Below are 24,531 nucleotides of genomic sequence, written 5' to 3'. Positions count from 1 at the left end.
TGTTTGCACAACTTTTTTAAATGACTGTCACATGCAACTTGAAAAATGAAATGGCTGTATAGTGGTCCGTAGATGAGGTACCGGAGCAAGAGTAACGATCAATCTACAATCCCACACACTTTGAAGTGTTACTAAACTGCAGTGGAAAGGCAAAGCGTGCAGAGTCGTACCACGTAGTGGAAAAGCGGCAATTGACTTGTGACTTTTTCAGAAGTACAGTAAATATTATTGATTGCCAGCCTTGTTCCTCATGTTAGGTCTGTCTTTTAGGTTTAAACATTATCGCTAAAACTTTCTCAGTTTTTAGGTTTTTTCAGAAAACCCTCTCTTTTTGAGCTAAATCAGCTGTGTATGCTCATTAAATGCTTTGTGCTGTGATGCTTCCCTTCTGCAGATCTCTTGGAGAAATCTCGTGTGGTAAAGCAGCCCAGGGGTGAGAGAAATTTCCACATCTTCTACCAGCTGCTTTCTGGAGCATCAGATGACACGCTCAGTAAGAGACCACCTACAGATTTGTAATGATTGCATGTGTATTCGGGATGCATATTTCATTCAGGGGCTTTCAGAGCATAATGAGGAAAAGATAACTGGATCGCACTCAAAGTTCATCCAAAGTTACCTGAGTTAAAGACTCTGGGAATGGAATTTATGGTTTATTCGTGGTTTATTTGCATTCTGTTGGACTCTGGTCATTGTTTGACATTTCTAATGAAAGAGAACACAATGTGATAAATGGCTTTGGTTTCAGGCATCAAAGGGGTAAGCTGAGCCAAAATTTCACATAGATGTAAAATAATCTGATGGAAACTGGGTCATGTGGAACAGCTGATACATCTAGGCAAATACAGTATAAAGAGGGGGTGTCCTGTACTGCTCCTGGAGAGCCATTGTCCTGCAGAGTTCAGATCTAAACCTAATGAAACACACCTGAACCAGCTAATCAAGGTCTTCAGGCTCACTAGAAACGTCCAGACAAATGTGTTGGAAATTCTGCAGGATGTTGTCCCTCCAGGAACAGGATGGGACATGCCTGAGATAGAAAGTGCAAAGAGTGACCATCAAAGATTGTTGTCAAGTGAATTGATTTTAACAATGTAATTGTATTTTTCTTTCAGAAAAGCTGAAGCTGGACAGAGACTTCAGTAAATACAACTACCTGAGCCTGGATTCAGCAACAGTCAATGGATTGGACGATGCTGGCAGTTTCAGAACAGTCAGAGTAAGTTTTCTTTCAGGCCTACTATGCTGTAGAGACAGTAGCTGGTTCCTGACACATTAAAACATGTGAGTCATTGGTTCAGACTGTCTTGGGATTAGCTCAGATCTATGCCACCCTCTATGATGAGAAGTTAGCAAAGCACCTTATCTCCAAGGCTTAACTGAACAAGATCATCCTTTACCCCGCTAAGGTGGAGTTTGATCTGAGCAAGACTCTGCCTAACGTCATTATGTAATTTGAGATTTGTTCAAGCCTCTACTTGAAGAAAGGGAAGTTCATTTAAGGGGGAGTTCCACCAGCTCACAGCTGACTTATATAAATACAACCGGTGCTTCTGTTTCTCTCATGCACACTCATTGTTGTGAAAATGGGTCATGCAGAGGATGGACTGTCATTGCAGGGTTTAATAATGAGGATTATTTTCTGCTGGCCCGGTTGAGCCAGTAGTTTTGCTTCCTTTGGGCACCTGCCTGACTTATTCACTGACCTTGAGACAAATAAAAATTATATCTATACATTAATAGCTGTAAATTATGTAAAGGAATAAGTTATGGTTAAAGTTAGTTGGACATTGTTGTAAAATAAACAAGGAGATCAGGACCCTGATACATACAGTAGCTTGTATATTATCCTCTCTGCTGTTGAGAATCATCTGGAATGTGTTGAAGACAAAACTGCTCTATTAAATGGTGATAATCAAAAACATAAATATGTATGTGTGTGTCTCTCTCTCTCTCTCTCTCTCTCTCTCTCTCTCTCTCTCTCTCTCTCTCTCTCTATATATATATATATATATATATATATATATATATATATATATATATATATATATATATATATATATATATATATATATATATATAGTGGCAAAAGGAGCCAACGACAGATACAATGGGCTTTTATTAACAGAAAATAACAAAAACTGAAAACAAAGTGTCCAAAGGGAAAGGTTGTTCAGAATAAACAGGGGATCTGGTGTCCTCGTTGTGCTGCGGGGTTCGTGAAGGTGGGCTAGTGTTCCGGAAGGAAGGGTCCAGGTCAGGGGCGGAGTCCGGTATAGATATATGTATGTACGATAATACGCATCACACACATACGCATCGCAGTTCAGCCCTTAGAAGCATCTGGAATGTATTTAAGACGAAACTGTTCAAAATTAAATGGTGATAATCATAAACATAAGTGTGTGTGTGCATAAATAAGGCTCTGTGTGTAGGGGACAGTAAACACTTCTACGAGGGAGGATGGTTGTTGTTTATGCTGTAAATAATATACAAAACTCAGCAGAGCGTTCATTCTTTCTTTGAAGAATTTTTCCACTTTGGAAGAATAAAATTGTGTCACCATTTATTGAGAGAGAAAGGAAGTTGTTGGTTTGTCATTCCTTTTGATCTGAATCACATTTCAGCCCTTAGAAGCATCTGGAATGTATTGAAGACGAAAGTGCTTAAAATTAAATGGTGATAATCATAAACATGAATGTGTGTGTACAAGTTATGGTAATAATATTTTACAATTATTTATATATATTTATTTATATATATTTATAAGCTATATTGTAAAATATTATTACCATTACTTGTGCTGTTGTATGGGATTGTGAGGGGGATCTATATATATATATATTTTACACTGACATAACACCGAAAGCAATGTCCCTGAATATTATAATTTTGACCGTGTTGCTGCTTTTGTTTATTCCCTGGCCCATTAAGACAAGTGACTTTTCCATCTACTGTCCCAAACCTTTTTGGTGAGCCCAGGGCACTGGGTCATCCTTAATGCGGAGACCTGAATGACCAGAATATCTGTCCACATTAAACTGATCAGAATTCAGTAGCGTATCAGAAAATACAGTGCAGTTCTGATGAACAAAAGGCCTGACCCAAGCTTCATGCTGGCATCAGAACACCCTAACTCAGGCCTTGACTTTCAACCCCTTGCCTGGGGAGTCAAATCAAATTAATGAGAAACATGCCTTTTTTTTTTCTCCAGTGTAGACAGTTGTAGTTTGAGGTTAAGCATAAATAAGGTTCTGTGTGTTGGGGACAGTAAACAGTTCCACGACGGAGGATGGTTGTTATTTATGCTAGACTGTAAATAATAGACAAAACTCAGCAGAATGTCTCCTCATTCTTGGAGACATGACATGTTTGTCTTGTTAACATGAAGAAGCTATTAAAGAGTTTTTCCACTCTGGAATGATAAAATTGTGTTATGATTTATTAAGAGATAAAGCAAGTAATTGGTTATTCATCTGAAATCACATTTGAGCCCTTTACAGCTCACTCTCTGTTATCTCTGGCCTTTAGACCAGTGACTTTGACAAGGAACTGCTTGCACATTTATTATCTATCAGTGATTCCATGACATTTCAAATGTAATTTATGGCTTTACAAGAACAAATATTAACACAAGCTATTGTAGAACAGCAGGCGACATGAAAAATCAAGTCTCATTGATCAAAAGATATTGAACAAAAAGCCTAAAGTAGGATTTATTGTATCTTCTGAATAGACAATTAATTCAATATCCATAGTTCTCAGTTTTATTCATTTATTATTACAACAAAAACAACTAGGAAAGAAAAGTTTGTCAAGTCAAAATGTGAATGGCTTAATGAAGTCTTCCTCATGTGTGAATAAGGTGAATCTCAGGTAATAGTTTATTCCCAAAATAAAGCTGTATAAATAAAGAAATAAAAGCTGTGTTTTGAGTTAAGAACACTTCCCACATGTCTGATTGAATTGTGTCATTATCCTCAGTGACCACTGAGAAGGAGATTTCTTTATAGAGATTATAGAAAAATAAATAACACGTCCACACACACACTGAGAATTTTTATTAAAATGTTATTTTATTTCTTATTTGTTTCCTTGATTCTCAAAGGTGGCACATACAAATGTTTCTTCGGACCAGCTGCAATGCTTAATCTTTTGTCTTTGACACGTGGTGTGATGGAAACTTCTGTTCAAGCCCTTCAGGCTGTCCTTTACTGGTGTGGTTACTGGCCAGTCAATCACTTTACATAAGCCTCCATATGTACTGCCATGTTAAATGTCTATCAGCAGACCACTATTGACTAAATAGGTTTTTTTCTGCTGCTTTCCCAGAATGCCATGCAAATTGTGGGCTTCATGGAGGATGAGGTTCAGTCAATATTGGAGCTGGTGGCTGCTGTTCTCAAACTGGGAAATATCGAGTTTAAACCAGAGTCTCGTTGCAACGGCTACGATGAGAGTCGAGTCAAGGACAAGAACGGTGAGTGCTAGGCTCTTTCAGAAAGCACTGACAATCCAAAAACGCTGAAAAAGCCAGTTTGTAAAAGAAAGTTCACTTTCCAAGAAACTTTCAAGTGTGAATGATTAGACGTCACAATCAGTAGAAGATGTAATGGTATAAACATCTGCTAGCATGGAAAATCTAATGAATAGTAATTTTAAAGCAGCATGTACTGTGGTCTTGTATGAAACAGTGCCTTCATCTGCTCTCCAGTTTGGTCACTACTGCCATCTATTGATATGTCAAGAGTTATTCAGTGTATTAGCTTGCAGTTGATCGTCAATCAACAACACAATACTGGTACTTACCCAAGTAACTATTGTGTCCTGTACCATGCATGCATAAGCTAATGATAAAAAATAAAAAAAATCGAACGATAAATGCATCCTTGCCTAACAAGTAAAGGATTTAATATCTTGCACAGTGACAAAAGTGTCCTGTTACGTGCTAGTATTTAAACTATTTTCCAATTCTCCTGTAATTATTAACCATTCGGTTTACCACATGATGAACAAATAAAAGCAAAAAGGTCATTCAAAATAATGCTAAAAGTTTTTCAGGTCTAAAATATTCACTTATACTTACGGTTCTATTAAGTATGTGTGCAAAATGACTTTGGAACCAGTTTCTTAAAAAAAAAAAAAATGTTTAATCTAAATCGGTGACATCTATGCATTTTTAAATGTGCATTAAATACTTTAGAAAAAAAAAAAGATAAATAATTTACTTGGGAAACCAAAAATGTTTACCTAAAATTTTAACATATAAAAATAAATAAATAAAAATATATGTTAGTCAACATGTTGTGTCTACTACCTAAATGTATTCACTGCAAGTGAGCGTTGTTTCTCACTGGTCGTTCTATTAGTTTCTAATATAGCCTTGATAGAGGTAAGCACACACTAAGCATCAAGGTCCATGTCAACACATCCATTTATATATACTACAGCATCTGGTTTGTCTGCTGTCTTTAAACCCATCAGCAATAATGTGCTTTCCTCTGCCCTTTTGACCTGATCGATATGGGCTGGAATGAGTCAGATTAAGCTGGTGTAGGATGAGGGGAATGTATACCTGATGTCCAGATCCTCTCAAAACCCCTGGAGAGAAGCACTTTTACAATACTCTTCAGCTTAACTCCTTGAAAGGGGCTTAACATTTATAGGTTCTAGGAGACAGGCCTTTGATTAGAATGAATGCTGTCTGTAAATTTAAAGACACTAAATATGATTTATATTAGAGTCGATGGGTTTATATTTGTCTTTGGGAATTGGCAAATTTGATTACATAACACACAGTCTAGTCTAGCCATAAATAATTCTTGAATCTGATCTGCCTGGGTTTGTTTTGCACTTCCTGTCCCAGACCTGAAGGAGATGTGTGAGCTGCTGGGCATCGATCAGTCTGTGCTGGAGAGAGCATTCAGCTACCGGACCGTGGAGGCCAAGATGGAGAAGATGTCCACCACGCTCAACGTGGCTCAGGTCAGCACGTGCACGCTCTCCGATCACACATCAAGCACGATTTAAATATTTGGTTCTAGAGTCAAACTCTTTACTTGAAGGATGGTATAAAGCTTTGGAGCTTTGGCCACTTGTATGTTGTCTAGACATGGAAAAATAATGGGAATTAATAAAGTAAAAAATATATATAAATATTTTTTTTTTTAATAACTGGAGATTCGTGGATTAAAATATATTGAACAAAAAGCTTAAAATTGGATATATAACCCTTAATAACCCTTATGTTTGAATTAAGGCATACATTAATACTAGTAAAATTATTATTTATTTGAACTAAGTTCTGAATTCCATGTAAATCTATAGGAATTTGATTGTAATCTGCAGTGAAACTGTTCGTCTGATAATTTAGAGAAGCCAACCTCCATTATAACAGTCTGTAGGTCTGGCAGATATAGATTGAGAGTATGCAAAATCATAATTAGAGTTAGAAAGATATTACAGGCCAAACCTCTCTAAAGGCTGCTGGAATGCATGTGAAACCGAAACCTTGATTATTGCAATAAAAACATTCAAGTGAGGGGTCCACTTAGCAATTTTTGATGTGATCTTGGCATAGCATCATGTTGTTAAGAATTTAGCCACTAACTCTTGATAGAAGACAGGCCTCAGTGCATTTGGATCCGTGCCACATGATGCGTTTCAATAACTGTCTCCTCAAGTGGTGTCATTTTGTTTTTACAGCCATGAGGCACTGAGCGAATTGGAGCTAGAGATTAAACAATATCTTTATGCTTGTATAGATAATGTGTAATTCAGATGTTCTGGACATTGATTGTAAACTGTCACACCCGTTTCAGGCCTATTATGCTCGTGATGCTCTTGCCAAAAACCTTTACAGCCGACTGTTCAGCTGGCTGGTGAACCGAATCAATGAAAGCATCAAGGTATGTCTCAACGGATTTTCATTGAATCTTTGTTGTTTGCTGTAAAGGTGCTGTCACGTTAACAACGTCAACTGTGTAGCGAAGTTTGAACTCAAGCAGCTTTCTGGTCAACGCATCAAATCTGCATGATTAGCTTGAACCCAATGTGAAATATGTATGATGAAATATTTCACTCTAACACAAAATACCAGATTTTGTGAATTCCTATTGATATGACTGGGTTTTGCCTGTGGAAATTGGCCAGACATCAGTAAATGTGACGGCACCCTAATGCTCAAATTATACTCTGAAACTACACAAGACATGCTTGTACCAATGCTAGCACTATTTCACTTATTTGTTTTTAAAGCGAGTTGGGTTCTACCTTTAACTTGCTTGCTTCTTTTTTGATCAGGCTCAAACCAAAACGCACAAGAAAGTTATGGGAGTCCTGGATATTTACGGTTTTGAAATCTTTGAGGTGAGTGATTTGGTGTGTTTAGTGTGTTTAAATGATGCCTCTTATAAAATTCATGTCATCACCACCTGTTCATCTGTATCTAACACATCACAGTGCGTGCAAAAGCAGGCTTCCACACTGAACACAGCCATTCACAACTCAGTTTGTGTGTGTTTGTGTCAGTTTGTATGTGTGCATTTCAGGACTAGCACTCATAATGTGCACCAATGCAAAATTTAAGTAGAGAATTGCACTTGCAGGCATTATTATTATTTTTTTTTATTTTTCATTTTTTTTTTTATGTTAGATATTTTTTAACACAAGTGTTTACTGTAATAGAGTACTTTTTCTAGACTTTTTTTTCTATCTATTTTTTTTTATTTTCTATTTTTTTTTTACTGTTTTGGCTATAATTAAATCTCTTTAAAACTCATTGACATGTTTAAATTCATTCTGAAGAATTTCCCAGCAAGAATCAGTTTTAAAAATTCCACAGATTCTGTCCGGGCCTACTAATTCACCTTCCATCCATGTCGGTTTACATTTGTGGATTGCATGTCTTCAGCTGTCTGACTGTTTCACTCTCTCCTGAATGTTGTTTATGTTGTTGTGGCCATGGCGACAGGATGGAGTAAGTAGACCTGCAGAGGAAATCCCATGGCAGTGTGCATGCTGTGATTTTAGCACTTAATCCTCGAGTCTTAATTCTGCTCTTTTATCTCTGCAGCATAAGCCACTGCTAGAGCAAAACCCTGAAGCACAGTGTTTCCTAGTAGCATTAATATTAACTGTATGCTTGATATTACCACATTAGCACTAGTCATCATGAACTCAGAAATCCTTAAAGAAACATTTCACCCAGAAAGGACAATTCTGTCATTATTCATCACGCTCAAGTTGTTCCAAACCCATATCATATGGTTTCAGAAGACTTTGAATATAGTGCATGAGCAATGCAGACTACCTGTATGGTTCTTTTATGTTTTTGGAACTTAAGAGTGATTCATAATGACTCTGGTTTCATTTTTGAATTTCTTTAAGGTTCACTGAAACCAGCCAGAGAGCTGCAGTTTTTCTGAGCTTTTTGTAAGAGTTGTTGAGGTTATTCTTTGAACAGGTTTACTTCTCGTTACTCCCAAAACCCTTCAGCTTCAGGCTGACGTGCCAGTGTGGCCTCAGGCTGCCAGGATAAAACTGCCATTGCCAAGTAAAACAATGAGCTGGTGCTTTAAAGCGTGCCATATGCTGCCTCTTGGAAGTGATTTTGGGCTTTTTCACCATCCAAGCCCATTGGAACTGATGATTGTGGTGGCTTTAGTTGCAGAGACTAACATGCAGTAGGATTTCTCTGAAGATTAAAAAAAGAAGAGGATTGAATGATTCCTGAACCCCAGTATCATGGCTAAATAGTACAATCCTAACTGTTTATCATAAGCCAATGACCATAACATTGAGCATTAATGTTGCTTTAATTCAGTGATGGAGTCGGTTCACCGATTGGGGTTTAGCATGAGAAAGCGAAATGGTTCGATTTATTTTTTTTTTAACCTTGCATTTTTAACCCTGATAACATTTACTGTGAGTGCAGAGGTTAAAGACCTCTATTAAAAGATACAGATAAGATTATGCAGCTTTGATTTATATTGTACCATGTCAACCCTTCATGTAAACCTGTTTTGAAATAGCAGACTTTGTTCAGGGTTATTTTACATGTGGTATACAAGTAATGTGCTATGAATTCTTTAAGGCGGTGCCCCACAAAACTATTTTAAATAATTTCGTTTTGGTTGTGGGTGTCACACCAAACGTTTTCAGACTTCCATCAAACCCCAATTACGAATGGAAAAGGGGTGACAAACAACTGCATTTAAATTTTCTCTGATTTTCCCATCACATATTGGCAACAAACCAGTATGAAGCTTGTTGAAATAAAAGCATTGTAGTTGTGCAACTTCAGTGAGACACCTTAGTTATAGATGATATCATATTGAGGGAAACCTCAAACATTTAAAGATTTCCTAATGTAGACTTATTGTGACATTCCTCCCCAAAGTCACCAAAATCTCTAGCTTGTATCCAGCTTATAGAGGTCCCTAGAGGAAGGTGCTTAGTAAATAATGTTGAGTGACTGTTATCGTATTAGTGTGCTGGTTTGCAGTGTGTTGTTTTAGTTTGCAGTGTACATTGTAATTATCACGGAAGTCATTTGATCAGTGGGTTCTCATTCATCCTTCTGTTCCTGCAGGACAACAGTTTTGAACAGTTCATCATCAACTACTGCAATGAGAAGCTCCAGCAAATCTTCATCGAGCTTACTCTCCGCGAGGAGCAGGAGGAGTATGTCCGTGAGGTAAGCAACGCCCCATACATGACGGCCGACCAGAAATGGTCTCCTCTCAACGTCTGTGCCATTAACAGTTTTTTTAATGAAGTTACCTTGCAAGAAAAGTGCTTTCAGACTGTTAACGTAATGTCATGTTTACTGATGTAGAACACATTAATTTAGACATAATGAAGAAATATCTTGCTATAAATGGAATTTAAAATAAGAAAAAGTACATTTACTGTATGAATTATTTGACATCTGTCAAGCACATTTTTATTATTTCAGCCTTGGGGTTATACAGAGTTCTGTGCAGTATTCAGTATGTGCCAAGCTAGTGTACTCTTCCAAAAGCCTTTGTCTATTGTTTGCTTCCTTTTATCAACCCTTCTCCTTCCACGCTGTGATTGTGGAGACGGAAACAATCCCTCACTCCAGTCAGTGTAAACACAAACATCCCTGAAGAGCTTGGAGGTCTGTTTGCTTTCAGAGCTCCTAGTATGTGTCCTGACGCTGCCGTGACCCCTGCACTGTGATATTCCACTCTCTGGCTCCACTCCAGTTGAGTGCATGGGAAAATACCACTGCTCTGGAGACCGAGGAGGGACGCAGGGGTCTAGGGACCATGCTGCCCAAGTCCACATTCCAAGTTCCCCATTTTTTTTAACCCCTTCTCCCACATGCATCTACCTTCTAGTTTGAGGAGTTTTCACACAGTCCAATTAGCCCACAACTAATTTCCAGCTCGTTACATCCATTACCTTGATTGGCTCTGATTTGTTGTTTAAATCCAGTGAGTTCTATCTTTCTCTAATGGGCCATAAATGGGCCTACACTCCAGACCCTAAATATCACAGAAACGGTCATGACGTACATCAACATGTATATCCAGCCGTCTGCAGTGTATTCATTGTTTGAACTGTATTACTGAACTGTAAATGATTATAGAGGTCATTGATGTGCGTGGCAGTTTGGTTGGGATTTGTTTTTTTCCCCTCTATCTTCAGTGCATGTAATTTCATTGAAATCTAACTTAACTTAAAAGTAAAAAGCATGATTTTCTTTTCAAGCTGTGTAAAGGTAGAATAACTATTATTTTTGTTGTTATTAATGATAATATTATTAGTAGTAGTAGTAGTAGTAGTAGTATTACTATAAGAAGGAATATAATAATAATAATAAATAATAATAATCAGGATCAAAACATTGCACTTAGCCTATTAAGTAATAATCGCGACTCCTACTATTGTATATCGGATATCGGTATTGTATACCTGTTAGAATAACATTATTATTATTATTATTATTATTATTATTATTATTATTATGAAAAGAAATAAAATAATACCTTTAAAAAAAACATAGTAATCCATGATTGCAGTTAAATCAAATAATTGCACTCAGCCAGCTAAGTAATATTCGCAACTCCTATGCGGTATTGGATATCGGTTGCTTACCTGTTCAAGTATAGTAAAGCTTGTCAACATCTTTCCTAAATCACTCAGATGTGTCTGTTGAAGCTACAGGATTAGTCTCAAGAGTGTGTTCTAGGAATATCCTTCTTTAGAAAGAGAAAACTGATGGAAAGAAAACAAATCTGTGGTTTGCCTCTATCTTTGTCTACAGGGTATTGAGTGGACCAACATTGAGTATTTCAACAACGCCATCATATGTGACCTCATCGAGAATGTAAGTCTGCATATGACAGTAGTTTTACAAGTACAGCAGACAAGAGACTCTTGTGTTCTGTCAGAAACATTTCAGAGTGTGTTCTTTTCTCAAATAATCCTAATTTTCTCTTTATTATAGACCCTATTAAACTGTACTTACAGAAACTGTGTTAATATATAATATACTGCATACAGGTGAACTCAGAGCTTAGAGACATGGTTTAAAACCCCCAAATCTCCAGTTTCACATGGTTTGTAATATATTGTGTTTGATCTGATAACCATAATTTTTGTTTTCAGAACAAGAATGGGATTTTGGCCATGTTGGATGAGGAGTGTTTAAGGCCAGGCACAGTGACAGATGAGACTTTCTTGGACAAGTTGAACACAGTGTGTGCTGAACACCAGCACTTTGAGAGCAGACAGAGCAAAAACTCCAAGTTCCTCACAGACCACAGCCTACCACACAACTGCTTCCGCATCCAGCACTACGCTGGCAAGGTGAGGACACAGAGTTCCCCCATTTCAGCATCCCTTAAACTTAGCTCTTTTTTTGTGTTTTAAGCTTTACATACAATGCCATGTAAACCATGCATCACATGTTCACAATACTTTTAGATACTGTGCTGTATATGAATTACATTTAAGAATGAATGGCATGTTAACGAATGGCTGTCGCACTTATGATTCATGGTGGTAAACCTTTTAAAGTCTTCTGCTAAATTGTAGAGAAGATCTCAGTTCATTAAAGAAGAGTTATTGAACGTTATATTCTGTATACACAGGTGCTGTATCGGGTGGAGGGATTCGTGGACAAAAACAATGACCTCCTCTACAGGGATCTATCCCAGGCCATGTACAAAGCCAAACACGGCCTGATAAAGGTTCTCTTTCCTGAGGGGAACCCAGCTAAAGTGAACCTCAAGCGGCCCCCCACAGCTGGATTCCAGTTCAAAGCCTCAGTGGGAACGCTCATGAAGAACCTGCTGACCAAGAACCCCAACTATATCAGGTAACATTTTATATAGATAGATTTTAATTTTTATTAATCCGCAATCTTAAAATATATCATTATTTTTTTTTTGTTTATTTAGAAATATGCAGTATATTTTTACATTACCAAACTCGATTTAAAAATGAAAAATATGAGTTAAATTAGTTAAAAATAACTTTAATTAGTTTGTTTCGATGTTTTTAGTTTGTTAAAGTTTTAATAATTTAGTACATTGAGTAAATTAAAGGTGCACTAAATACATTTTTCCAAACAATGTTGATATTTGAAAGCACCAAAACAAACCCCAACAGGACCTCGCCCCTATTTTGATAGCTCCGCCCCACACATGCGTACACAACCATGACAGCAACGATGGCAGAATCTGCTATGCCTGCCAGCTGCAGAGTATTTAAGCAAAAACCAACACAAATTATTTACAGTAGTCATTAATCAACGTAACTCACCTGTCAAGAAGAAACAAAGCAACCTCAGCATCTGATTCCAGGCTTTGCTCCTCGAGTTCTCTACACTGCGGGAAAGCTGCTCCAATATTTATACGGGTCCTACTTCTTGCCTGATCATAACCCAAGTTTTTTATGTTTTGTTCCTCTTTTTAATTTTTTTTATCTGTTTATCTCGTTATCTATGCTAATATCCGTCATGTGCACTCAGTGCTCTCTTCTCTCCATTATTACTAGACACGCCCCTTGGTACTGATTGGCAGGGAGTGTGTTTTGGGAATCGGTCCAACACTGGTCAAATGCGTTTTTCAAATATTGCTTAGTGCACCTTTTAAAGGGTGAATTTTATTTGTTTATTTTTCCTCTGTGAACATGAATTTTATGCAAGTTTTTTAAAAATAAGACAAACGCCGAGAAATTATCTTGACTTGTTTCTAGATTTACCCAATAATTTTAGCATTTCTATTGTATGAGAATATTGATTGATGTCTTTGTTCTTCAGGTGCATCAAACCCAATGACAAGAAAGCAGCCCACATTTTTACAGACTCGCTAGTGTGTCACCAGGTGCGCTACCTGGGTCTGATGGAGAATGTGCGTGTACGAAGGGCTGGTTATGCTTTCCGCCAGGCATACGAGCCCTGTCTGGAGCGCTACAAGATGCTCTGTAAGCAGACCTGGCCCCACTGGAAGGGCCCAGCCAGGTTAGTCCACCAATGATCTTGTAGTTTTTTTGTTGTTTTTTAAAGAACTCTTCTTTAGGCTACGCTGTGTTTCTGAACATACTGTTCTGCTGATGTCATTACATTGTCATCACATTTGAGATTAAGCAACTCATACCTCCACCTGCATGACCTTTTTTATACTCATTCATAGATGTTTAAACATGCTGTTTCTTGTCTTAAAACTTCCTTCATGCCATGCAGATTTGACATTTACTTTAACACCGTTTGGCTACAGAAAAGCAGACCTTTTTCAAATTTACTTCTATCTGATGGAAAACATGCCAAGACAGAATTGGCCCTCATAACTGTCACTTTTGCACAATAAGTCAATTCACTAAACCGTTTGTTAGGAGAATCTTAAGTGTTTTTGGAGATTTTGAGTTGCAGGTCTTATGTTATCTTTCAATGGAATGTTATTATCATCTCTATGCAGACAGTGGCTAGACTATGTTTTCATTCATTCAGATCACTCAGAGGCTGTTTGTTATCACTCACATGGTGCATGTTTCTGTGCTAAATCATACTATACATCTTATTTTGTTGCTGTCTGTTCATTGATGTGCCTTTGATGTGGGTGTATTCAGACCTCAGAAGTCTGAGACTACATTGAAAATACCTTTATTCTTTTTTTTTTTCTTTTTTTTGCAATCTTGATTGTGTAGATCTGGTGTGGCACTAACATTGTCAAGGTTGTGAGTTTAATTCCCAGAGAATGAGTATATTAGCAAAATATATAACTTGAGGTTGCTTTGCATAAAACATTGAAACCCTTTGAGCCTTTGTCAGCTCAATTGTTTCTCAAAAAAAAAATATATATATATTTTTTTTTAATTTTCACTTGTGGTCTCAACTAAAGTTTTGGACCTACCAACTACCCTTTTTGTAAAGGGCATGGCTGACTGACAAGTAATGGCCTGTTTATTATCAGGAAGGGTGTTGAGGTTCTCCTGACAGATCTGCAGGTTCCTGCTGAGGAGTTTGCCTATGGACGTTCAAAGATCTTCATCAGAAACCCAAGAATGGTGAGTGAGTTACTTCAATAAAGATCATTGAATGTGATCTTGATTCAGTTATACAGAAGACGGCTCTCTCCTTGTGAGAAACATTTAACATCATGAGCAATCAAAAGGCCAATGCAAGTGTTATGAATGGTCTTTGAAGGGTTTTGTAAGACTTTGCAAGCAGGAAGTCATGTTCCTTCAGGCTTCTCTTGTATAATTAGCGGCAATCGTCCTCATGAAAGAAACAAATGCAAACAGGCAGTCACACACATGGTTTCACTCACCCCCCATCATGGGAAATAAGACTCCAGCTGAGAAATTCCAGAGGAGCCTATAAAACCCCTCTACTGAAACCTGGGCATCAGTCACCGATCTAGCACTGTGGAGAATTTATCTTATCCTTGTCCATACCTCCTGCATAATTTCCTATCTCCAGATGTTTGTTCAAAGCCACTGGAGTTTGATAACATGTTTGACCCCTGCCCATCCCTGTTGTCTAGTCATCATTCACTTCTACGCACTGAAATGTTGGTCATTAAAATCCAGTGTTGACCAACAGAAATCAGCTCGATTTGAAATTGTCTTCTGTGTCAGCCGTTCATACATAACTACTCTATTGCCACTACTGTTTTTTGTTTTTTTTTGGCATAAAATCTTCCAACTTTCAATGATGTGACCACACCTTTACTCTAGGTTGTGAGAAGTTATTTGAATGATTTGTTGAGCCTAAATTTGATTACAGTGGAAGGGAACTAGTTCAGTTATATGTTTTGAGTTCTTGCTGTTAGCCTCAAACATTAACAGTTCCTGGTTCAAGAAACAAAGCTGCTTTAAAGGCGCAATATGTAATTTTTCTGCTTTAAAATTATAGTTTAATTAGAAGACAAGGCACGTTTCTTTATTTCCGTTTTGTCGCCCGTCTATGGCGTCATATAAACATTGACCCCTCTGGTTTTATCTAACTTCCTGCGGAACCTTTCTACTTTTGTTTTCCAGCTCTTCTCCTTGGAAGAGAAGAGGAGGCAGTGCCTAGAGAATTTGGCAACGCTCATCCAGAAGATCTACCGTGGCTGGAAGTGCCGCACTCACTTCCTCTTGATGAAGAAGAGCCAGGTGGTGGTGGCCGCCTGGTACCGAAGATTTGCGGTGAGCACGGTTCACTACACCTGCCATAAAAAGCATTACTTGTTTTTCATATGATTCATTGTTTCTGAGATCAGAAGTGGAACTATTTTAAACTCAAGATTGCTGGGTGTTTTTGATTGTAGCAACAAAAGAAGTACCAGAACATCAGGTCCTCTGCCTTAGTGTTTCAGTCATTCATCCGAGGATGGAAGGTAGGGTTCAGGTGCACTGCATGTCATTTCCTTTAGCAAACAAAGGGACTTTCCTTACTCTGCTACTCCTTTTAACAGGCCCGGAAGCTTCTGCGTGAGCTGAAACACAAGAAGCGCTGTGAAAAGGCCGTCTCAACTATTTCAGCATACTGGCATGGAACTCAGGTACTGAACACAGTTTTTCCTTGAATAAGGAGGTGAAATGTTGAAATGTGGGTGAATGATGAGAGCTTCTCCACTGCTTTTGCTTTGTCTTTTCTCTAGTCCTAGTTTTACTTCTGCTTTTGATGCGACTTACTCTTTTCAGTCACTCTCTTCTTGTCATATTTGGGACTTTAACCTTTGCCATCCTGTCTCTGCTCCCACGTCACCCTCCTTGGCTAACATCCGCAGGCTCGCTGGGAACTGCGGCGTCTTAAGGAGGAGGCACAGAATAAACACGCCGTGTCTGTCATTTGGGCAGCTTGGCTTGGAACTAAGGTATTTAATGAGCCTGCCAAACGTAGTCCTCTCCCATCCCGCCTCACCAGAGCTGTGAATGACATCCCTTTTGTGTGTGTGTGACCGTTTTGTCATCTTTTAGGTAGCATCTTTTCAGAAATAATCAGAAAATACTAACATACTGTTCTTTTGCTGACATGGTGGCGGCAGATGGTGAAACATCTGTTTGAATGCATGTATGAATATTATGTTCTTAAAACTAACCCTTTTTCAACTTCTACTCGATAAACCTCTTAACAATATTCAAATATTGTTTTGGAAATGTGATGTGTTTCTGCTTGCATGTGTTAAAGTTTCAAGACTTTACTTTGGTCTGCTTCTTTTTTTTTTTACCTTCATAAGCTTTGAAGACTTCAGTTTCAGTCAGAGCTGATTTGATTTCATCAAAATTCAGCATTTAAGAGTTTTGATTTTGAACTGTATTGGAGTTTGAATGTTACATTAATATGGCTGACAAGGCGTATTAAGCCCTAGGAATCACAAGTTATTTAAACAAGAACAGTACTTTTGGCATGTTTCCATTGTGTCTTCCTTTAAGACAATTGTTTTTAATACCCTTTCACTCTCCTCTTCGTTTTCTTAAAAAAAAAAAAAAAAATGCCACACTGAACAGGCTCGGAAAGAACTGCGGCGCTTAAAACATGAAGCTCGCAGTAAACAGGCCGTGTCTGTCATATGGGCCTGCTGGCAAGGAACTAAGGTATACACCAGTAAATCCCATCCTCGTGAGGCATCCCATCCTCCTTTTAACCCATCTCACACCTCAATATGTACCTGACGTGGATCATGACCAGTCTTTCCTGAGCTCTTCCCATCCATCATGCATGCAAACATATCCAGGACCCCACAGCATGAATCATACTTGCACTGTTTTGTAGCAAATTGTAAACAAAAATGGGGCAGAGGGATAAGAACAAGGAGAGCAGGATCAGCGTGTGTTGTGTTGGGGGGCAGAACCAGATGCAATCTTTTAAGCCTCTTTCCGCTGACTGCTGATGGATTAAAGCTCATCCAGACATGCACCCTGCAGGCCGAGTCCCACACAGCAGGCTGGCATCACTTGTGTTTGGTCTTAACCAGGAAGGGCATAGATCAGGGATATGCAAAGCTTGTAGCAAGGTTTTTATTAGTTTTTACAGAAGACTAAGTTTTATGTATAAAATAGATGTATGGTTTATATATATATATATATATGTATATATAGAGAGAGAGAGATTTTTAAAAAAAACTGTTTTTTAGACCCTGTCTGAATCGAGTGCTGTGACTACATTGCTGTATAATCAGTGTATTTGCCTGAAGTGTCACCATCTTCGTTCATTATAACATGAGTGTTCTGGTTGCTTGAGTAACATCATGGGAGGCTGGATTTTGCCTGTGGGCTGGGCGTTGAGTATCACTGGTGTAGATTTTATCTTCTAGATGAGAAAAGTCATCTCATTCCATCCACAAGCCCATGTGAACTTCTCTCTGCATGTTGGGATTGCACTGCTGTTTCCTCCCACCCCATTTGAGTGGCCTTTGGCTGATGTGGCTTGTTTTAGTATGTGTTTGTGTGGTGTGTGCGCCTTTAAGAGAGCAGTTGTACTCTTCCTTTTTTTTTTTTATTGCTCTTTTTCCCTTGTTTTTGCTCGTGTTTTGTTAACCCCCTGAAAAGCCACATGCTCTCCACAGGAAAACCTCAACAATGTCCATCTGTCTTAACCAACAGCACACACAGAATTTCTTTACCGGCCGGCAGTGGTGTGCAGTGTTGTGTGATGTGTGCCTGTCTCTGTACATGGTGTTATGCACCACCTCCTCGCTCTGATTTTACATATATTTTCCTCCTTTCTGCATTCATCCCGTTCTTCCTCGCTCTTTCACAGGCACGTAGAGAACTGAAAAGCTTGAAGGAGGAAGCCAGGCGTAAGCACTCGGTCGCTGTCATTTGGGCCTACTGGTTGGGACTAAAGGTATCTTCATACCATTTGCCAGGCGTTCGAGTCATTCGAAAATGAGTAGGACGCATGCACATTAACCAACCTCTGTGTTGCATAACCAGCTGCTCTGCTATGAACTAACAATATGATCTAAGCCCAGAGTTCAGTTTCACAGGTCCATTAGCATCCAAGGCAGTGACGCACACTAGTGTTGTCATAAGCGTGGGCAAAATGCCACGCCACAAGGCTTTAGATACTGGATGTGTCTCCATGAAGCAGAATCAAATCTGTTCTCATAATCCACAGCTTTAGAAGAGCTTCCTCTGCAGAGTTTAGAGGCAGATGCTTTACCTTCTGTATTCCTAAACACTGGCACTGGGCTAAATAGCTGTTAGCATGAAAGTGCACAGGCTGCCTGATGATATGTCTGTTTAGCATGGGCTGTTCTAAGGTCAGTGGGTGTTTTGGGTGTTTTAGGGTCCTGTGCACATCAGTGTATATGTATGGGTCCTTTTTTGAGATTTTATTTGTAAATTATAAAACTAATAATTCTAGTCATTGGTTCTGATTGGTCAATTATAATTATAAAACAATATTTAAATGTCCTAATCCCAATTAATTTTTTTATTTATTATTTTATGCTATATATTTTATTTGTTTTACTCACAAAAAGCAATTTTTGTCTGATAAAATATTATAGACCTTGACTAAATCTTATATAAAAAATTATTAATTCTTTTAGTTTTAAAGTTTAACTTTTTAATTAAAAGAATACATAGCTTTTATTCATTGCCATGACTTTTCCAGATCTAGAAAACATTTCTTTTTTTTTTTTTTCCTTCATCAAACGGTAGATCCAGGTTGTCCAAGATCATTAAATATTCTGGTTCTTAAAAATAGCAATTGTTAATGGATGCATTAAAATAATAATAAATACAATTTATGTATGATATCATATGATGTTTAGCTGGTTTTAAACCTTTTGAATTTAAAACCATCTAAAGTAATGTACTGTTAAAATAATAATAATAATCCAAATTGACTCACCTGGTATTTGTATTCAGTACTTGATTTAAGAGAGCTGCCTCTTGCGAAATGAGCTACAGGATAAGCCAGTCATTATCCCAAAAGTCTGCCTTGTGAAATAACATTTGCATTACAGAGCAGAATTGCATGAATTTATCAATGACTAAAACTTGTCTCTAGTAGCCCAACCCTAGGACAGCCTAACTGTTTGTGTGTGCCTGTCCTGTATGCTGTCTGCATGCGGCTCCTAACATCCTGTTGGCTTTTACAAACATTAACGGCCTTTGTTTTGTCTCCACTGTTGTTGTTTTTTAAGTGTTTTTTGCTGTTCTTACTGTTTTTTTTTCTTCTTCTTCTTCTTGTAGGGTTGACTTCTTGAACCTGATTTGACTGGTTCTGTAAAGATACCTTTGTACTGTATGACTGTGGATCTCTCACTGTTTGGATCACAGCATCCATTCCTTTTTTGTCTTTGCTTTTCAGTGTGCTGCTCTTTAGGTGTTAAGACCCCGTTTGTCACAAACCACTTCTCTGTCCTGACAGTGTCCTGTCCCATTCCTGCTGTCATCGCAAAAGGCTTTAAACACAAACAAGTGACTAATTCAACCCACTTTTCCACAGGTCCGTCGGGAATACAGGAAGTTCTTCAGAGCTGATGCTGGCAAGAAAATCTATGCCTTCACCATCCAGAGAATTGTAAGCCACTTCAGTAGCTGAGTTACATACTCATTTTTGCTTGTCACCTAGTTATCCAGAAAAGTAGTCTTAACTTATTTGTGGGTCACTGTTTACTTTATGAATTACCACAAGCTTTGCAGCAAGTCCATTTGATGAAGAGCATTGTTTGCTTAGTGCTCCTGCTTCACCATTTTTACTTTCATCTCACATATCTTTAGCCTTAAGCAACTATACCAAGCTAATGACACATCAGGAAGATGCATTTTCCACTGCTAAGTCCATGTAGACAACAAGTACAAATTAAAGGCAGGGTGTGTGATTTGGTTCCAAAACATTTTTTTCTCCCATAAGAGACTGATATGAGTATTTGTCTACAGATGCAGAAGTACTTCCTGGGCTTGAAGAAGACGATGCCTTCCATGTCACCAGTTGATAAGAGCTGGCCAGCTCGCCCCTACGGTTTCCTGGACAGGACACATCAAGAGCTCAGGAGAATTTTCCATCTGTGGAGGGTTTGTGTCTTTAGACAGATCTATGTAAAATGAAATGTAAAGACGTTTGTCATGTCTGATTTTAAATGAATCCATCCTTACGGTGTCCTTCAATTAGTGTAAGAAATACCGCAGCCAGTTCACAGAAGAGAAGAAGGCTACCTACAAGGAGAAGCTTGCGGCTAGTGAGCTCTTTAAAGATAAGAAGGCCTTGTATCCTAGCAGGTAGGGAAAGAAGTTGTTGACCTAATATTCCTAAGCATTTCCTTCATATACGTTTGCCATAACATACATCCTCTGCTTCACAGTGTGGGGCAACCTTTCAAAGGAGACTATGTGGAGATAACAAAAAACCCAAAGTACCAGAAGCTGAACAGCTTTGTTGAGGATAAAGTTCTGCTTGCAGACATGGTCAGCAAAATCAACCGTGCCAATGGCAAGGTGAGTACAGTTGACTCCAGTAGAATGGACATTACAACGCAGAGGTTGGGGGTGTTGATGGCGCAGTGGATAAGACACATGCCTTTGGTGTGAGAGACCTGGGTTCGAATCCACTGTGAGACGCCAATGTGTCCCTGAGCAAGACACTTAACCCCTAGTTGCCCCAGAGGCGTGCGACCTCTGACATGTATAGCAATTGTAAGTCGCTTTGGATAAAAGCGTCAGCTAATAAATAAATGTGAATGTAATGAAGAGGCTAGTGAATGGAGTTTTTGTCATTCTATTCCCAAAACCAGCAAGTAATATTGAAAAAATGCAAGTACTAGCTCAGACTCTGCGGTAGACAGCATGAACAACTAAACTTGCAGATTTTGATTGATCATACAAAAGTAAAACATCTCTACATTTACATCGTAAGGTACAGCCTAATCTTAGTCTTATTCATTTTTAGGGAGCTCCAAGAGTTTTCCTCCTGACCAAGAAGAGCTTGTTTCTAGCCGATCTGAAGACGGGCCAGGTGAAGGCCAGCGTTCCCCTGCCGGACCTCAGCAGTGTTTCTGTCAGCACACAGAATGATGGCTTTTTCGCCCTCAAGATCAAAGAGGTATGACATATGATAACTCATCTCCAGTTGGGCACCATGTGAGTTAGGACTACTACTGACCGTGCTCTCTCTTTAGGGATCTACGTCTGCAGCCAAAGGGGACTTCTTGCTGAGCAGTGATCGACTGATTGAGATTATCACCAAACTTCATTGCATTGGTGCTACTTCAGCTGACAAAAAACAGTTAAAAGTCGATATTTCAGACGAGTAAGTGTCCAATATGTATTGCATATTGATTTTTCAGTATCACTCTTGTAGCTTAACTAACTCTCTCCATTTCAGGTTCTTAGTGCAGTTCAAGCAGGACAAAGTGTGTGTAAAATTCATCCAGGGAACACCAAAGAACGGCAACGGTGTCGCCTGCAAGCGTAAAAACAACCGTCTTCTGGAAGTGTCCGTTCCATCACCGTAAGCAGCGGATCAGCTCGGCCTACTGAGTGGTGTCATCTATGAGATTCTTTACCCTCCCTCACCCTTGCAACAATCGTGCAATTACATTGATCCTGTCATTGTCATTTTTGATTCTATATAGTCAAAGCAGCAGGTTTTTTGGCACCTAAATAATTTAATGCCTACCTGTTTTTAACAGTGAGGTGAAAGTGCATCATTCTCTCTTCCCAGTTTGTGGGACTCATGAGAACTAGTATTTAATTGAAATGATAATAATAATAACCGTTATGATTACAGCCAAATGCTTTGAGGCTGGCATTGGCTGAAAACTCACTCTGCTCAGCGATAGCCATGTGTTTGAAACCATTGAGTTTTGTGTGAGCCTCTTGCTGGGAGAAATTTTGTAAATAGAGATGCTGATAGGGTTTTGTTGAATGCTGAAAAGCTACAAAATTAAATATTGCACTTTTTCACTAGGGTGGTGGTCAGAAAAGACTTGTTGGTTGGTTGGTTTGTTTATTTTTTTGTTCTATTCTCATCTTGTGTTTCTAGCGCATTTATTGAATAAAATAAAATCCCTTCTGACTTTTGCCAAATGATAAGGCGTTTTTACAATCCAAAACCTCGTGCTATTTAGCTGTTCCTTCCCAGGAGAAAGACATTATCCTATGTATGTTATAGTGCTGACACTTAGTTATATAAGCCAAATAATAAGGATTCTTTCCAGTTTCATGGTAAATGCCAAACAATATCATTTTGAATCCTGCTTTTTCATGTTTATAAATGTTTGCTTTATTCTTTACATTAAATCAGGGTATTATCATAAAAAACACTTTTCACTGAAATGCAATGTACTATACCGGCATTGTTCGTAAATATTCATGCAGAGCATAATTTTATTCATTGGACCCAAATACTGACCATGGCCCTGCATTTATGATGGAATTTTCAATGCAGTAAAAATCTCCACTAAAAAGATCTCCAAGGCAATTATGCTGATGTGGAAATGCCTCCATACATCAGGAAGACTTGATTGTCACGTCTGGGTTGACCTAGACCAGCAGTCAAGACAGCTGGGGAATGCTTGTTTCAGAAGGCCTTACAGAAAAAAAATGATGCTAATAAACGCTGGTACGATCTTTGCTAAGTCTGCTTCAGTCAGTCCCTTTACTTAAAGCTGCATGTACATGAGCTGTTAAATATGCCTGGACCTTGTATGGAAGGAGGCTAATAATAGTAGGTGGTATGTTGTCATATAGCTGTATTTTGCCAAAATCTATATGCTTTTTTTGCCACTGGAATGTGAGCTGCATCATTTTATTTTTGGATCAAATCTGCTAATAATAAAAGCAGTGGTTTAGGATTTGACCCACAGCATGGAGTTTTATTTTTTATTTTATTTTTTTCCTCATGCATTCTCTGGACTGAAGGCACACAATACACTTTGCTTAAGTATATGTTGTTTACCAAGGTTGTGGATTCTTTTTTTTTTAAGTCGTATTTAATGTGATCTTTTCTCACGTTTAATGAATTTGTGTCCTCCTGATCTTTTGAAGACAGTGCCCACAAAAATAACTTCTCTGCTTCAGTTCTACAATGCTTTTTGTTGAGTTTGTGTTTTTTTGTTTTATGGTAAAAGCATAACAAGAGTTTAGGGGAGTGGATTATCATTGTGGAAGCTGAATTACTTTATGATCTAGAATTGTGCGTTTAAATTGAAAGAGAGGAAAATAATTGTTGTATGCATTGTTGTGTGCCTAAACCTGTTCTGAAAGACAGATAACGTGGAAGTGTTTCATTAACTACTATGTGTAACAAATGACAAGTAATCATTTTCTTTTTAAATTAAAGCAATAAATAAATGACTTTGGATAATCAGTGTGGTTTGGTGACTTGATAGTGTTGTGAAGTAAGATGAATGTATCAGAATTTGAGTTCAGGATTTATTTTTGGTTGTAAATCAGTACTAAACATTGCACATTTCTCAGTGTTAACGTACATTAGGAGCCGTTTGATGCAGTATACCCAGATTGGGCAATACAGTATTGTTCAAAATAATAGCAGTACAATTTGACTAACCAGAATTATCAAGGTTTTTCGTACATTTTTTTATTGCTACGTGGCAAACAAGTTACCAGTAGGTTCAGTAGATTCTCAGAAAACAAATGAGACCCAGCATTCATGATATGCACGCTCTTAAGGCTGTGCAATTGGGCAATTAGTTGAAAGGGGTGTGTTCAAAAAAATAGCAGTGTGGCATTCAATCACTGAGGTCATCAATTTTGTGAAGAAACAGGTGTGAATCAGGTGGCCCCTATTTAAGGATGAAGCCAACACTTGTTGAACATGCATTTGAAAGCTGAGGAAAATGGGTCGTTCAAGACATTGTTCAGAAGAACAGCGTACTTTGATTAAAAAGTTGATTAGAGAGGGGAAAACCTATAAAGAGGTGCAAAAAATGATAGGCTGTTCAGCTAAAATGATCTCCAATGCCTTAAAATAGAGAGCAAAACCAGAGAGACGTGGAAGAAAACGGAAGACAACCATCAAAATGGATAGAAGAATAACCAGAATGGCAAAGGCTCAGCCAATGATCACCTCCAGGATGATCAAAGACAGTCTGG

General features: G+C 38.3%; 1 protein-coding gene across 5 annotated transcripts in view; it reads left to right on the top strand.

Annotated features, from left to right (window-relative positions):
* Positions 1 to 23,785, top strand: part of LOC113053449 (unconventional myosin-Ib-like) — a 68,388-nt gene extending 44,603 nt beyond the window's left edge. The window contains exons 8-32 of one of the 5 annotated variants that reach the window (XM_026218468.1): positions 395 to 493; positions 1,116 to 1,219; positions 4,333 to 4,480; positions 5,867 to 5,985; positions 6,822 to 6,908; positions 7,303 to 7,368; positions 9,593 to 9,697; positions 11,297 to 11,359; positions 11,641 to 11,841; positions 12,126 to 12,352; positions 13,298 to 13,498; positions 14,448 to 14,541; positions 15,517 to 15,666; positions 15,789 to 15,857; positions 15,936 to 16,022; positions 16,251 to 16,337; positions 16,972 to 17,058; positions 18,224 to 18,310; positions 19,925 to 19,999; positions 20,359 to 20,493; positions 20,591 to 20,697; positions 20,781 to 20,913; positions 21,365 to 21,517; positions 21,594 to 21,724; positions 21,800 to 23,785. In XM_026218468.1, coding sequence (XP_026074253.1) covers positions 395 to 493; positions 1,116 to 1,219; positions 4,333 to 4,480; positions 5,867 to 5,985; positions 6,822 to 6,908; positions 7,303 to 7,368; positions 9,593 to 9,697; positions 11,297 to 11,359; positions 11,641 to 11,841; positions 12,126 to 12,352; positions 13,298 to 13,498; positions 14,448 to 14,541; positions 15,517 to 15,666; positions 15,789 to 15,857; positions 15,936 to 16,022; positions 16,251 to 16,337; positions 16,972 to 17,058; positions 18,224 to 18,310; positions 19,925 to 19,999; positions 20,359 to 20,493; positions 20,591 to 20,697; positions 20,781 to 20,913; positions 21,365 to 21,517; positions 21,594 to 21,724; positions 21,800 to 21,929 — 2,945 coding nt within the window. In that variant the 3' untranslated portion in view covers positions 21,930 to 23,785. The remainder of the gene's footprint in view (positions 1 to 394; positions 494 to 1,115; positions 1,220 to 4,332; positions 4,481 to 5,866; positions 5,986 to 6,821; positions 6,909 to 7,302; positions 7,369 to 9,592; positions 9,698 to 11,296; positions 11,360 to 11,640; positions 11,842 to 12,125; positions 12,353 to 13,297; positions 13,499 to 14,447; positions 14,542 to 15,516; positions 15,667 to 15,788; positions 15,858 to 15,935; positions 16,023 to 16,250; positions 16,338 to 16,971; positions 17,059 to 18,223; positions 18,311 to 19,924; positions 20,000 to 20,358; positions 20,494 to 20,590; positions 20,698 to 20,780; positions 20,914 to 21,364; positions 21,518 to 21,593; positions 21,725 to 21,799) is intronic. The other 4 variants (XM_026218469.1, XM_026218470.1, XM_026218471.1 and 1 more) reach the window with 4 other exon arrangements.
* Positions 23,786 to 24,531: the final 746 nt, after the last annotated feature.

This window comes from Carassius auratus, chromosome 34, assembly GCF_003368295.1.
Source record: "Carassius auratus strain Wakin chromosome 34, ASM336829v1, whole genome shotgun sequence".
NCBI classification, from domain to species: Eukaryota; Metazoa; Chordata; class Actinopteri; order Cypriniformes; family Cyprinidae; genus Carassius; species Carassius auratus.
The sequence above is the reverse complement of the archived record's forward strand: the minus strand, read 5'-3'. Positions and strand labels throughout refer to the sequence as shown.